The sequence below is a fragment of the Boleophthalmus pectinirostris genome, unplaced genomic scaffold (assembly GCF_026225935.1).
Source record: "Boleophthalmus pectinirostris isolate CB_2022bp ecotype Guang Dong unplaced genomic scaffold, ASM2622593v1 HiC_scaffold_1, whole genome shotgun sequence".
Taxonomy (NCBI): Eukaryota; Metazoa; Chordata; class Actinopteri; order Gobiiformes; family Gobiidae; genus Boleophthalmus; species Boleophthalmus pectinirostris.
In genome coordinates this window covers 38511198-38527233 of record NW_026570970.1, presented here as the reverse complement: position 1 = coordinate 38527233, position 16036 = coordinate 38511198, and the positions used below count along the sequence as shown (strand labels likewise).

Genomic DNA, 16036 nt, shown 5'->3' with positions numbered 1-16036 from the left:
TGTTCTTGAGGTGATTAAAAACAAGACCAAAGTTCATCTGGGCTTGGACATTTCATACTTCAAATGATGTTCTGCTGCAGAACTGCCCCGCCCCCTCGCTCTGCCCCGCCCCCTCACTCCTTTTAGCTCAGTATTAATATCTTCCCTTTGTTTGACTTGAACTGGAGTCATATTGGTGACGTTTCTCTGTGTTTGATGAAGGAGTCCAGCCACTGCAGGGATATAGTGAGAGTATTTCTTTTCGTCCTCCAGCCTGACCGCTCTTTTTTTGGTGACCCGCCTTTTGGGTTTTGTAAACTTGTCACAAAGATTATGCCACACTTTTCTACACTGATGTCCGCGCCTTTATAGTCACTGAACGTGGTGTTGTATAGATGGTTGTATTTTCTCACCATTTATTCCAGCTGTGACTCAAAACCATCCTTTTTGTTCTTGCTTCGCACTGGCGAGGAAGCAGATAAACCATGCCCACACAAATAACCAATCACAGAGAAGATGTCAGATGAGCAGCTGAACAAAGTTCTTCTCAGCTCAAATGTCGAGAACAAGCTGCAAGAACTGGCTGAACATTATGATGTCATTTTGTTCAGCCAGCTCTGGTTCTTATGTTCTTATGAAGTATGAATAGGCTTTTCATGTCAAGGCAAAAGTCTGATCTGGTTTGTGAGTTGTGAAAAGTGCTTGTAAACTCACTGTGCTGTATAATTAGAATGCTCAGAATGCATAAGGTAAGAGAGGAATAACTGTTGTGTTTTTCCTGTTTTTAACAGTAAAAATCATGTACTGAGTCTAATAATACTTACAGCATTAGGTGTTGTTTAGTTGGCTCAATGGTACAGTTTGTGTACTCCATACCCTATAGAATCTACTTTGTAATTAGCACCAGATAACTTTAATTACTTTTTTGCTTCATGGAGCGCATCAGTACAGATGTAATTGTTAGTTTTATGAACGGCACAGTATATGAACCGTGCTGCATGTTAAAGACGGGCTGTTTGACTTCTCTGGAGTATAAAGTTCTAACATATAACATATTTACAACACCATGTTACCTTTTAATGGTTTGAAAATGATACAATCATTGAAAAACACATTTTAACATGTTTTTTTTACTTTTGCTTCTGCTTCCCCTTCACTTTGCTTTCCACACTAAGTCACTCCCCCTTCAGAGCACTATCACAACACAATCAGCGTACATCCCACTTATGAAACTCCTGCACATTGTATCAGGTTTGTGGTTGTTGTGTACAGTTTTGTATCATGTTTTTGTGTATTTATGGAGGCTTGTGGTGTGGGAGCCTGGGCACTGAACACAATCTTACAGGTAACCGTAATGAGGGTTTGAACAGGGCACAGGAGAGATTGCTAGATTATTTAAACATAGATGACATGTGAAATATCTTAAGGCATGTTTTTGATGATTAAATGTTATACCTTAGAAAGCTCCAAAAATGATTTTCCCTAATAGCCCTCTTTTAAAGACACCACTTGTTAATGCTACAGACAACAGGCTAAACCTATTAGGGCAGGTTGTCATCTGTAACTTCACTAAATCGAACTCCACAGTGCAGTGCTTTCTCAAATATTTACTGTAGAGGCCATCTGCTGAGTCCATTCATCACTGTATCTGTTGTAGATAAACACGCGCTGTATGAATCACCATCTGACGCCACTGCTGCAAGCGCAATATTTGTCCAAAACATCCACATTCTCTCTCTATGGATCCACTGCACCAGATTTATACTCCATACGCAACAGCACAGCCCACGCTTTTCAGCATCAACCAATGTCTGCAAAAATCACCTCCCTCGCATCTTCAGCGCCTCAAAAGGACTCAAAAATCTCCCATCGCGCTGGTTCTGTTTAGAATTAACCATAAAGACTTTGAATTGAAAGCACTCGTGCATTATTTAGTTTTAGCTCGTGTCAAAATTGTTCAAAAACATCTGATTATTAAAGTCATTAGTGGTAATTACGCTGCATTCAGGGGCATCCAACAGAGTGTGAATAAACAGCGTCAGATGTGCCTGGAATAAAGACCAGAAGCAGAAGAGCGCTCTCTGCGAGCCTGGAGGCGTCAGCCATCTTTGTAAGGTGTTAACAGTTAACATAATTATGAAGTCTGTTAACAGTTTACTGCATGGATGTAGCGGCTGGCACTGGAGGTGTGAGTGACACGTAAAGGACACATATTACACTATTTATAAATCTATGTGATGTTTTATCATCACAAACACACCTGGAGTTGTGTTTTGTTTCATTCACACATGTTTAACACACAAATCCTGCACATTTAGGCTGAGTTCTTTCAAACTGAAAAGACTCTGTTCCACCTTGTGATGTCATATGGTAGAACAGAGTGTGTGGAACAATGGTGCTCCACTGTGTTTTAATCACCTTCACAGAACAGAGCACTTTGAGCTTTGGAGATGAAAAGAGTATTAATAATACGTTACTCAAAGATATGTGAATGAAACAAACACAACTCCAGGTGTGTTTTTAATGGCTTAAACCTCACAAGAATCCAGTTTGTGAAACATCTGACCTTTAAAGGACACATATTATGTTTTATTTGTACAGTTGTGGACTGCTCTATCATCTCATGTTTTAGAACTTGACCATGAGCATGTATAGAAGCAGGCATTATTTTTCAGACTATGTCAGTTGGTGCTGCACATGTCTCCTGCAGAAAGAGCCTCTGTCCTGTCTGTATCATGTCAGTGTCTTGTAGATTTCAGCAGGTTTCAGGCTCTCTCGGGGGGCGGGGACAGGTGTATGGATCAGGTATGAGTGGATGTCCAACTACTGAAGTTTGAGACATTTCTTCTCGTTATTTACGCACTCACCTGCGTTTAACACGTACGGCTCATTAAGACGTATCCCACTCACTAATGTTCATTTAGCCTCATAACTTATTTAACCACACAGTGATAAACAGTTCTAGTGCCGACAACAGTGTGAGTGAATGCTGCAGCTTCATGTTCACACACAGACAGCGGCACTTTCTGCACTCAGGCTGCGGCGCACCCACTGTGCTGCCAAATAAATAATCCATCTATAGGATTGTTACGTGTGATGTCACTTCTGGTCCAAGCAGCAGCTGTTGCTTTTTCTTCCTTTTTCTTGCATTATAAAGAGTTTGCAATCACTTAATGCTAACAAGGTTGTAAGAGTGACGAAGGTGGATGAGGTTGAGGTAAGAAGCTAAACTAAGATAGTGTTAGTGGTGACTGTCAGTTAGTGAGACACACTGGTAATCCTACCATCCTGTGGTAGATCATTACTACATTATTTATGGACATATTGAATACAGTTTGTGTTTAAAGATACACTCTTGAAAGGTTGTTTGAGGAATAAGGAACAAAGACAAACCTAGACATGTGCTGTGAAGTTTCAGGTTGGACCTTTAAGTGTCATCATCACACCATCTACTGCAGCAGAGAGAATTACCATGGGGAAAAAAACAATCCCAGCTAACAGAGAAGATGAATGTAATGAATGCAATGTGAACAAGTGTGGTAATGATTTACGGCTTTCTGCCTGTGATGCAACAATCCTGGGAAAAATCTATTGTCGTTCTCTCTGAAGACTTTTCCCAAAGGATTATTGAAAACAACGTGAAAGAAGATAAAGCTCCAGATCTAACCAAACCAACTCTACACCAGACTAAACTGGGCTCAAACCAGAACCACACCAGGACAGCTCTGTGTTTGTTTACACTTTATATGCCTTTCTCTTCAAATAGTTCTACTGAGAAGCTTGAAGAGGGGCTTCACACTCCTGTGGTTTGATTAATTCCGTGAGAGACCACAAGATCTCTCTCAAACATGCTTGAATAATTCAGAAAACCACTTTGATGAGGGAACAGTGTTATACTAGAAAGCTCTAAAAAGTTGATCATAATACCTCGTGTGTAATCTCATTACTTCTCTTACCGCCCCTCCCCCTCCCTTCCTCTTACATAAGACACAACCTTTCTTCTTTTAGCTCTTCTCGACCTCCTGCTTCCGTCACATGTGATTTTCTACACTTGTTTTTCAGTTTTTTCTTTTGCCCATCGGCTTCTCCCTCGTTCATAAACCTGAGCTTAGAGCTGCGTGATTCGACATGTGATGTAGAACAGCAAGGATTAAACCAGGAGTGAACTCGGACCGGAACGAAACTACAACAGTAAATCAGGAACATCTGTAAACTAAACCAGAACTACACCAGGACTAAACCAGAACTACACCAGGACTAAACCAGAACTACACCAGGACTAAACCAGAACTACACCAGGACTAAACCAGGTCTAAACCAGAACTAACCCAGGACTAAACCAGGACTGAACCAGGACTAAACCAGGTCTAAACCAGAACTAACCCAGGACTAAACCAGGACTGAACCAGGACTAGACCAGGACTGAACCAGGACTAAACCAGGACTAAACCAGAACTAAACCAGGACTAAACAAAGACTACACCAGGACTAAACCATGTCTAACCTAGGACTTAAACAAGGACTAAACCAGGTCTACCCTAAGGCTCAACCAAGACTACCCAAGGACTAATTGAGGACTAAATAAGTACTAGCCAAGGATTAAACAAGGATTAAACCAGGACTAAACAGGACTAAACTAGATCTAAACTAAATCAGACTTAAACCAAGACTAAAACAGGACTAAATCAGGACTAGCCAAGGATTAAACCAGGACTAAACCAGGACTAAACCATGATGAACAGTACTAACAGCACTTTTAAAGCTACATTCTATTATTTGTGAAAGTATTCTGACTGTGCAGAGTAATAAATATATTTACCAGTAGTAACTAAGCATAACTAATCACGTTGTTCCGTGGCTCTAGTTTAGTCTTGTTTTTTTTTGCCCCGTGTGTCTGTGTGGACGTCTGCCACAGCTCTATACTCTGACGCTGTGATGTTGTGTGTGCGCAGGGTCTGGTGGTGATGTCTGCAGAGCTGGAGGAGGTGGTCAACAGTATCTTAAACGGTCGGATCCCTGCCATGTGGAAGAAGAAGTCCTACCCCAGCCTCAAACCTCTGGGCAGCTACATGAACGACTTCCTGGAGAGGCTCAAGTTCTTCCAGGTACCGCAGCGTAACCACGGCAACAAACACAAACACTAGTCTTGATCACATGTACAAAACTCCAGACAAATCCTTGAGTTCCAGACATGTTTTGCTGAGAGAATAAGTTTCATTCTCATAACACCTTGAGGGTAGTACTACCAGGATCTTCTGATGTGATGAAACGTAGTGAAGGAAGATTTTGGAAAACCAGAACCAGTCCACTGTATTTGCCTATAGCCTCCAAAAATCACAAATTATGAATCAGGGTTCTCACAGACATGGAAATCCTGGAAAAGTCATGGGATTTTAGTACCTCTTTCACACATCTGCAGTGTTCTGTTAAGTTCTCATGAGGCTATTCTGATTATTTCTGAAAAAGCAACGACAAATAAATGCACTGACAGGATTTTGAATGTTAAAAACTATAATCCCAAACCATAAAGTGAGTGGAAAGAGTTCACATTTCAGATTTAGCTCTAAAAGTCTGATCAATTCTACACATGTAGGTGCTGGAAAGTCATGGAAAATTCACTTTAGGTCATGGAAAAGTCATGGAAAAGTTTAGAAATGTTGTCAGTGAAAAAGAGTGAGAATCCTGATGAATAATCAAGAGTGTGTCGATGGTACCAGCCCATGGAGCACGTTTCCATGAGGTCAGAGAGGCCGTACTCTAATACAGAAACTGCACTGGAACATTTGATTTGATGTAACACTTTGACTCCAACTGATCAAGTCATAGAAATGGGCGGAGAGAACTTCACATCTGAATAGTGCTGGGGATCATTAAGAAGTTGCCGATACAATACATACCTCGATACATAAGCCACGATACGATACATACCTCGATACATAAGCCACGATACGATACATACCTCGATACATAAGCCACGATACGATACATACCTCGATACATACATGATACCACGATACGATACATACCTCGATACATAAGCCACGATACGATACATACATACATACATACATACATAAGCCACGATACGATACATATACATAGATACATATACCATATACGATACATACTCGATACATAGGCCACGATACGATACATACATATACTCGATACATAAGCCATATACGATACATACATACCTCGATACATAGGCCACATACGATACATACGATACATACCTCGATACATAATACGGCCACGATACGATACGATACATACCTCGATACATAGGCCACGATACGATACATACATACCTCGATACATAATACGCCACGATACGATACATACCTCGATACATAGATACATACATACATAGGCCACGATACGATACATACCTCGATACATAAGCCACGATACGATACATATCGATACATAGATACATACATACAGCCACGATACGATACATAGATACATATCTCGATACATAGGCCACGATACATACGATACATATCTCGATGCATTAGGCCACGATACGATACATACCTCGATACATAGGCCACGATACGATACATACCTCGATACATAGACCACGATACGATACATACCTCGATACATAGGCCACGGCACAATACATATCTCAATACATAAGCCACGATACGATACAAATCCTGATACATAGGCCACAATACGATACATACCTCGATACATAGGCCATGATACGATACATATCTCGATACATAAGCCACGGTACGATACATACCTCGATACATAGGCCACGATACATAGATACATACCTCGATACATAGGCCACGATACGATACATACCTCGATACATAGGCCACGATACGATACATATCTCGATACATAAGCCACGATATTGATACATATCTCGATACATAGGCCACGATATCGATACATATCTCGATACAGTGCAATTCTAAGTCATGGCTGTGATACTAAAAATGTTTGTTAAATCACTTCTTCGTGCTCATATAAAGTTCATATGAAACACAAACATTTTAATCATCAGAACAGTGAAAATGTCAAATGTGTCACATAAACACATAAGTTTCCTTCCTCCAAACAAGCAACAAAAACTGTAGCTGAAACAAAATAATTTAGTAAAATATACCAAAAAGTACTCTTGAATATATATCGATACAGCAGCCCACGATATCGATACTGTATCATCACATTAAACAATACAATATAGCGACATTTCAATATTTCTGCACAGCCCTGCGTCTGAATAAATGAATATCTTTGGAATTCCACTGGACACAGAGTTGTATTGTCCTTGAGTGGAGCAGGTCTGAGCCAGGGCCCTGGTCAGTACCTGTCGGGGGGTTTAGTGTGTTCATGTTTGAGGTTGTACAGAGACACTGCTACGGGCCTGAACACAGGGCCCGGGTTTGTTGTGTAAAGGTCAGACGAGGCATGTGCTCAGACCACCTCCGGCCTGTGCCATTTCCAGGTTGTACTCTTCATATTTCTACTGTAAGACTTCATAATCCTGGAGAACATGTGACTCTGGATCATACCAACATGTGGATCATATGAGTCCAGTGTTCATGCACTGAGCTGTGCTGAGTCACGCACACACTTATCAAACATAAAAACACAACAGGCCCCGCCTTCTCCACAAAGCTCCCCACCCCCAACACAACACTGGACTGTACATCATACTGAAATCTCAAACTCACACTCAGACTTGGACAAACTTTATTGATTCACAAGGATCAATGAAGGACTCACACATCACAATGTATTACAATAACAAAGAGTAAAAATATAAATGGTAATAATAATAAATTCTAAATAAGTAGGAAAAAAAGAACAAGTATAAAAAAATATAAAATCTCAGCTTTTTACAAGAGCTCATAAGAAGACACTGCAACTATGATATGATGATTGACAGGTCACAGGGTTATCTGTTCCATAAGGGTGAGTTGTTGTACAGTTGTAGGGAGTATTATCTGTTCCATAAGGGTGAGTTGTTGTACAGTTGTAGGGAGTATTATCTGTTCCATAAGGGTGAGTTGTTGTACAGTTGTAGGGAGTATTATCTGTTCCATAAGGGTGAATTGTTGTACAGTTGTAGGGAGTATTATCTGTTCCATAAGGGTGAATTGTTGTACAGTTGTAGGGAGTATTATCTGTTCCATAAGGGTGAATTGTTGTACAGTTGTAGGGAGTATTATCTGTTCCATAAGGGTGAATTGTTGTACAGTTGTAGGGAGTATTATCTGTTCCATAGGGTGAATTGTTGTACAGTTGTAGGGAGTATTATCTGTTCCATAAGGGTGAATTGTTGTACAGTTGTAGGGAGTATTATCTGTTCCATAAGGGTGAATTGTTGTACAGTTGTAGGGAGTATTATCTGTTCCATAAGGGTGAATTGTTGTACAGTTGTAGGGAGTATTATCTGTTCCATAAGGGTGAATTGTTGTACAGTTGTAGGGAGTATTATCTGTTCCATAGGGTGAATTTTTGTACAGTTGTAGGGAGTATTATCTGTTCCATAGGGTGAATTGTTGTACAGTTGTAGGGAGTATTATCTGTTCCATAAGGGTGAATTGTTGTACAGTTGTAGGGAGTATTATCTGTTCCATAAGGGTGAATTGTTGTACAGTTGTAGGGAGTATTATCTGTTCCATAAAGGTGAGTTGTTGTACAGTTGTAGGGAGTATTATCTGTTCCATAAGGTGAGTTGTTGTACAGTTGTAGGAGTATTATCTGTTCCATAAGGTGAGTTGTTGTACAGTTGTAGGGAGTATTATCTGTTCCATAAGGTGAATTGTTGTACAGTTGTAGGGAGTATTATCTGTTCCATAAAGGGTGAATTGTTCTACAGTTGTAGGGAGTATTATCTGTTCCATAAGGGTGAATTGTTCTACAGTTGTAGGGAGTATTATCTGTTCCATAGGGTGAATTGTTGTACAGTTGTAGGGAGTATTATCTGTTCCATAAGGGTGAATTGTTGTACAGTTGTAGGGAGTATTATCTGTTCCATAAAGGTGAGTTGTTGTACAGTTGTAGGGAGTATTATCTGTTCCATAAAGGTGAGTTGTTGTACAGTTGTAGGGAGTATTATCTGTTCCATAAAGGTGAGTTGTTGTACAGTTGTAGGGAGTATTATCTGTTCCATAAGGGTGAATTGTTGTACAGTTGTAGGGAGTATTATCTGTTCCATAAGGGTGAATTGTTGTACAGTTGTAGGGAGTATTATCTGTTCCATAAGGGTGAATTGTTGTACAGTTGTAGGGAGTATTATCTGTTCCATAAAGGTGAGTTGTTGTACAGTTGTAGGGAGTATTATCTGTTCCATAAGGGTGAGTTGTTGTACAGTTGTAGGGAGTATTATCTGTTCCATAAGGGTGAGTTGTTGTACAGTTGTAGGGAGTATTATCTGTTCCATAAGGGTGAGTTGTTGTACAGTTGTAGGGAGTATTATCTGTTCCATAAGGGTGAGTTGTTGTACAGTTGTAGGGAGTATTATCTGTTCCATAAGGGTGAGTTGTTGTACAGTTGTAAGGAGTATTATCTGTTCCATAAGGGTGAGTTGTTGTACAGTTGTAGGGAGTATTATCTGTTCCATAAGGGTGAGTTGTTGTACAGTTGTAGGGAGTATTATCTGTTCCATAAGGGTGAGTTGTTGTACAGTTGTAGGGAGTATTATCTGTTCCATAAGGGTGAGTTGTTGTACAGTTGTAGGGAGTATTATCTGTTACATAAGGGTGAGTTGTTGTACAGTTGTAGGGAGTATTATCTGTTCCATAAGGGTGAGTTTGTTGTACAGTTGTAGGGAGTATTATCTGTTCCATAAGGGTGAGTTGTTGTACAGTTGTAGGGAGTATTATCTGTTACTTAAGGGTGAGTTGTTGTACAGTTGTAGGGAGTATTATCTGTCTCTGTATAGTCTGGTGCAGTGGGCGAGTTGTTGTACAGTTGTAGGGAGTATTATCTGTCTCTCTATAGTCTGGTGCAGTGGGTGAGTTGTTGTACATTTGTAGGGAGTATTATCTGTCCCTCTGGTACAGTGGGGGAGCAGGAGTGTCCATGATGGAGAGCAGTTTGTCCAGTGTCCTCGTGTCCCTCACTGTGACAAGAGTCCAGCTCACAGTGGATCACGTGAGCAGCTTTACACATCAGTTTGTCTTTTCCTGGAGTTGTTCCTCCAGCAGAACACAGTGACGTTCAGGGCACTGGCCTCCACAGACTGAGAGAAGATCTCCAGGAACTTGCTGCACACACTGAAAGACCTGAACTTTCTCAGGAAGTAGAAACCAAGGAATACTCTCAATATTCAATACAGATTCTGATATCACAATTATAATTTAAAAAAAGACAATAGAATGTGATTTTCCACATTAAATGATAGTGTTTTCTTTTCTATTCTCATGTGTGTTATGTGTGTGTGATCCTCAGGGGTGCAGTAGGTTCATGTTGGTCCGTGTGTGTACTAGTCTATGTGTCTTCTTCTTGTTCTTATACAACTCAACATCATTCTAAAGACATTCAGGAAAGATTCATTTTTGTCCTGTCAGTGGGACTTTTTCAGTATGGATACCTGCTCAAATGAGTGAATCTAAAATGAATCTAGTTTGGACACTAGTTTCCGCATTAATTAGTATCTGATTGTGGATCCTTTTCCAGCCCCAGTGCCCTGTCTGTATTCTCCAGTGTGTCGTGTCTGCAGGCTGGCTCGTCTTCGTGCTCTGTGGCTCGTGTTGTGGCTCTGAGCTCGTTCCTCTTGTGTTCTTCCTCACAGCTCTCAAGTCTCTGCTCACTCACTCTCCCCTCACACTGCAGCCCTCTACTCTGGCTCACAACACTCCCACACTCCACACACTATCAGTCTGTGTCAAAGTCCAAGGAGATATGCCTGTCTGCTCCTGTCTGCTCCTGTCTGCTCCTCTGACTTTTCTCTTCTGGCTCTTCTCTTCTGCTCCTCTGACTCTTCTCCTCTGCTCTGCTCCTCTGACTGTTCTCCTCTGGCTCTTCTCCTCTGGCTCTGCTCCTCTGCTCCTCTGACTCTGCTCTCTGCTCTGCTCTGCTCTCTCTCTGGCTCTTCTCTTCTTTGCTCTCTGGCTCTTCTCCTCTGGCTCTACTCCTTTGACTCTGCTTCTCTGGCTCTGCTCCTCTGGCTCTTCTCTTCTTCTCTTCTGACTCTTCTCCTCTGGCTCTTCTCCTCTGGCTCTACTCCTTTGACTCTGCTTCTCTGGCTCTGCTCCTCTGGCTCTTCTCTTCTGACTCTTCTCTTCTGACTCTTCTCTCTGGCTCTTCTCTTCTGGCTCTTCTCTTCTGGCTCTGCTCCTGTGTCTCTGCTCCTGTGTCTCTTCTCTTCTGACTCTTCTCTTCTGACTCTTCTCTTCTGCTCTTCTCTTCTGACTCTTCTCTTCTGGCTCTTCTCTTCTGGCTCTTCTCTTCTGACTCTTCTCTTCTGGCTCTTCTCTTCTGGCTCTGCTCCTGTGTCTCTGCTCCTCTGGCTCTTCTCTTCTGACTCTTCTCTTCTGGCTCTTCTCTTCTGACTCTTCTCTTCTGGCTCTTCTCTTCTGTCTCTCTCTGACTCTTCTCTTCTGGCTCTTCTCTTCTGGCTCTTCTCTTCTGACTCTTCTCTTCTGGCTCTTCTCTTCTGTCTCTGCTCCTGTGTCTCTTCTCTCCTCACCCTCTGTCTGTGTGTTTGTTTTCTCAGGACTGGTTTGACGAGGGCGCTCCTGCTGTGTTCTGGATCTCCGGGTTCTTCTTCACTCAGGCGTTCCTCACCGGCTCTCAGCAGAACTACGCTCGGAAGCACACCATCCCCATCGACCTCCTGGGCTTCGACTTCGAGGTCCTGTATGACATGACGTACGACACGCCCCCAAAAGACGGTACGCACAACACGGACCAAAACTGCTGGAGCTCAACCGTCTGGCAAAAATTATACTTTGTTTTCAGTTTCAGGTTTCAGTTTTGTTTCATTCATACATGTTTGAGTAACTCTTTCTGTCTGTCTACATCTCCAAAACCTCCAAATGCTCTGTTCCACTTTGTGATGTCATGTAGTGGGAGTTTTTGAGTTAACTAACCCTAACCTTTTACCTTCAGTTCAATAGAGTTTGGCATTTCCAGGACTGAAATGATTCAAATGATTCTAGTGAAGGTGTGTGGAGTTTAAAAACACAATGAAGCGCTTTCTATTTTACCTCATTACATCACAAGTTGGAACTTGTTGGAGTGTTTTCTGTTTGAAGGAAGAGCTCAGTCTAAATGTGCAGCGTTTGTGTGTTAAATACTGTATGTGTGAATGAAACAAAACACAACTGTAGGTCTGTGTGTGATGAGGAAACGACATTAGAACAGAGATCAGGAAATAAATCATCTTTAAAAAATGGCTAACCTCACAGCGCCGTACTGGAAAAGAAGTGGTACAGCTCTTATTATGATTTTATGATCTTTTATTTTGATTTTACAACACAGTTTCAGTTTAGACGTGCGTCCTTCAGACTTTTAAAAATAAAATAAAAACTAAGACAAAACTAAACTGAAAAAAGCTTATTTAGGACTTTCATAATTAATCAAAAACACATTTTCATTAAAAAACAACTCTTTTTTTGTCAGATTGAAAACCTTGGTATAGTACTACTCGATTATGGAAAAAATCATTCATCAGCACAATTATTTTGGTCAATATTGAAATCACGATTATTTAAAAGATTATTTTTTTAGTTACACGATGCATTTATTCAGCATTTCTCTCTCAAGAAAAACCAAAAACACTTTGTTATTGATCATTTACACAAAACTTTCAAATTGAAAATAAATATAGGTTACAAATCTGAACCTTAGAGCAGTTTTGCAGTGTATAAAACATAAAACAAATAAAATAAACTTTTAGGGATGTAACAATAACCGAAATATCTTGATATTGTATCATCAGAAGTCTCACAGTAATACTGTGGGCTGTCACAATATCACAATAATATATCCAATCACAAGTTCCTTTGGTTAAATGCAGCAACAGCTTATAAACATCAGGAACTACATCTCCCATGATTCATTTCAGCACAGACAACATGAAGAAATATGTTTTTACTTCAATTCTTGGGATTATGATGAAAATAATTCACATCAAAATCATGTCAGGGTATTTTAAAAGCGAAAAAAGTGTCACATCATCAATTATATCAGCCTCTCCAGAATATCACAAGAAATATCGTATCGTGAAATGCATATCGTTATAATATCGTACCGAGAGATTTGGATATCGTTACATCCCTAGAAATCTCTATATGTCAAAAATAAAATAAATATACTTATTTATATAAAAAATATCCCAACATAAATGTTGTTATTGTTTCAACTCGTTTATATGAGTTTGGAGATCGTTTGACACACAAATTGAAATCATGATCAAAATTCTGTGAATTTCACAGTCTTACCTCCTTATCTCCTTACCTAGTCTAACTTCAGACTGCAGAAACGTCTCTGCTGGTTTGGAGCTTTGTTTTTGTTCCTTATCCATCAAACAAGAGACAGTTAAAAAAAAAAAAAAAAAGTGTTTTTAACTACAAACTGGATCAGATATGTAAATAATGTAGTAATAATCTCGTCTCTTACCTCAGCCTCAGCCATAGATCCACACTTATTACCTTGTTAGCTTCAGACCTCTGTGATCTCTTTTAATGTGAGTTAAACACAACAAAAAACAAAAACATGTTGATTATTTTCAGTCAGCTGATGGAGGAGCTCTGCATCTGTCCTTTTGTCATATATGAAGAGTGTATTGTGTCACTTTTCTGGTGGAGGGTCTGTTAAAAGCTTTTCTCTATGCACATGTTATTGCTTTGTCTGGAATGTTTCACAGTATGGCTTTAAATCTTTCTATCATCAAACCAGACCAAGTTACAGGTCAGATCTGTGGAGAGGCGACCCCGCTCAGTCAGAATGTGTGTTTTGTTTTATTTTTGAGCTATAAAACCACCTGTGATTGAATAAATGTAAGATAGAGCTGTTTAATGTCACACTGTGGAACATTCCATGACATATCCATAGAAACAAGCAGGTGACAGACCCCCAAAGAAAAAGTGACATAGTGCACCTTTAAATACATTTATGACAAGCCCCAAATTTACAACGAGAATCACATGACTGTTATAACATTATTCATGCACTCGTCAGTCACTCTCCTGTTACAGCTCCAGTCACAGTCACACCTGTGTTTTGCCCAGTGACACAACAACAGTATGTTTTTCTGTTATCAGGGATTGTATCTATCAACTGAGATAATATTTACCACTTTAATGACACAAACAACTTGATTTCTCCTTGTATTTGAAGAAAAACAAAGAGACAATTGGGTCCGGTCAAGTGTTAACGGAGGGAAACAGGGGCCGATTTTTGACATTCAAATGTCTCTTATTCAGAAACTAGAGGAACTATTGAAATAAGTAAAGTATCAGAATGTAGGAAAGAGTTACACTCCAACAGGGTCAAGTTAAACCTGTGATATTCTTTCAAGTTCAAGACAAAAAATTTAAAAACTCATGTCGGTAACGGAGGGAATGAAATATGCAGCACTTTTTGGGCAATAAATCCAAACAGTGATAACTCTTGGTTCTCACTTCCATATCCTTAACAAACTGGTTTGAATATTTGCTTCATATAGTTTTCTACCATATGGTACAAGATTAGGTTGAAAAACCTCTTACTTTTTGACTCATGAGATTTTTTATTAAGAAAGGTCATGGTAACGGAGGGAAAAGTAACGGAGGGAAAATTGTACAAACAAGTAGAAGGTGCAGGATTTTACATCATTTGTCAACTTTTTTCTTCTCAATACTTTAATATTACTTCAAAATGAAAGGAAACTATTTCTATAAAATATGTCAGTCCTTCCAAGCAAATTTTTATCATTTAAATTTTTTTTATTTTTTTTTAAATCATGAACCCTTCATCAACAGTTCAAAGATGGAATAACACAAGATATGATGAAATACATCCATTTATTGACATGATTTTCAGGTCTTTGAAATTTGGGAAATAATTTTTGTTCCATGTTTCATACATGGTCTGTTTAAAACATATGGAACTTTAGAACCAAAAATGGAACAGAAAAAAGGTCAACAGTTTCATAAACTAGAGTACATATGTATCTGTTCAATACATTTTTATATCAGATGCATTAACTTGAATTTTTGGCCTTGTTGTTTACTTCTGCTTGACCGGGCCCAGTACACAATTCTGCAACCTGAGAAAGTGCACAGAACTCCAACAAAATGGATCTGTGTCATTTTAAACACATTTACATTTAATTCTCGATTAAATGTTTTGAATGAAATAGTTCGGAATGAAAATATTCTCCTGTGAGTTTACATGGAAATAATAATTCTGAATTGAGGTTTACATTGAAAACACCTTAAATTGAATTGATTTAATTCAGCCCAGCGTCTGTGGGTGGAGAAGGTCCTGAATTCAGGTTCTGATTGGACTGATTGGTTCATGTCAAAACATAAACATGATCCAGACTTTTTCCGCAGTCGTTTTAATGAAAATTGCACAGCAGCAGCTGGAGAATTCTGTCATGTCGGCTGAGGAGGAGAAGGGAAAAGTGTGGGAGAAGGAGGAAGAAGACAAAGTGAGTGTGAGGCTGCTCTACCTCAGCCCACTCCCACATCCCGCTCACAAATCCAAAGAGACGCGGATTAAAGACTGAAGACAGGACTGGTGGAGCCGGATCGTCCTGAAGGGCGACACAACAGAACTTGAACCACCACAATTATTTTAAGAAGAATAAACATTTACTTGATCCAGGAAGAAATTAATTCGACTTTAAAATCAGAATAAACCACCTATTTACTTCAGAATAAAAAAATCTGTGTTTACATGGGCTTTTTAAAGCAGAATACATTTGTATTCACATTTAAATGATTTTTCTTCTGAGTTAAAACTCTCATGTAAACGTGATCATTCTGTGTTTGAAAAGGTGACAGGCAGAGGAAGTATCTGGAGTTTATTTGAACCAAAACCTCTTTTACTGAAGCAGCTGCTCTTCACGTGAGGCTGACACACCCTCAGT

At 39.7% G+C, this 16036-nt stretch overlaps 1 protein-coding gene across 1 annotated transcript in view; it reads left to right on the top strand.

Annotated features, from left to right (window-relative positions):
* The window catches only part of dnah7 (dynein, axonemal, heavy chain 7), a 187205-nt gene that overhangs the window by 165592 nt on the left and 5577 nt on the right, over positions 1-16036 (top strand). The window contains 2 exon segments of the mRNA XM_055162193.1: positions 4932-5084; positions 11672-11849. Of these exon segments, the coding sequence (XP_055018168.1) occupies positions 4932-5084; positions 11672-11849 (331 nt within the window).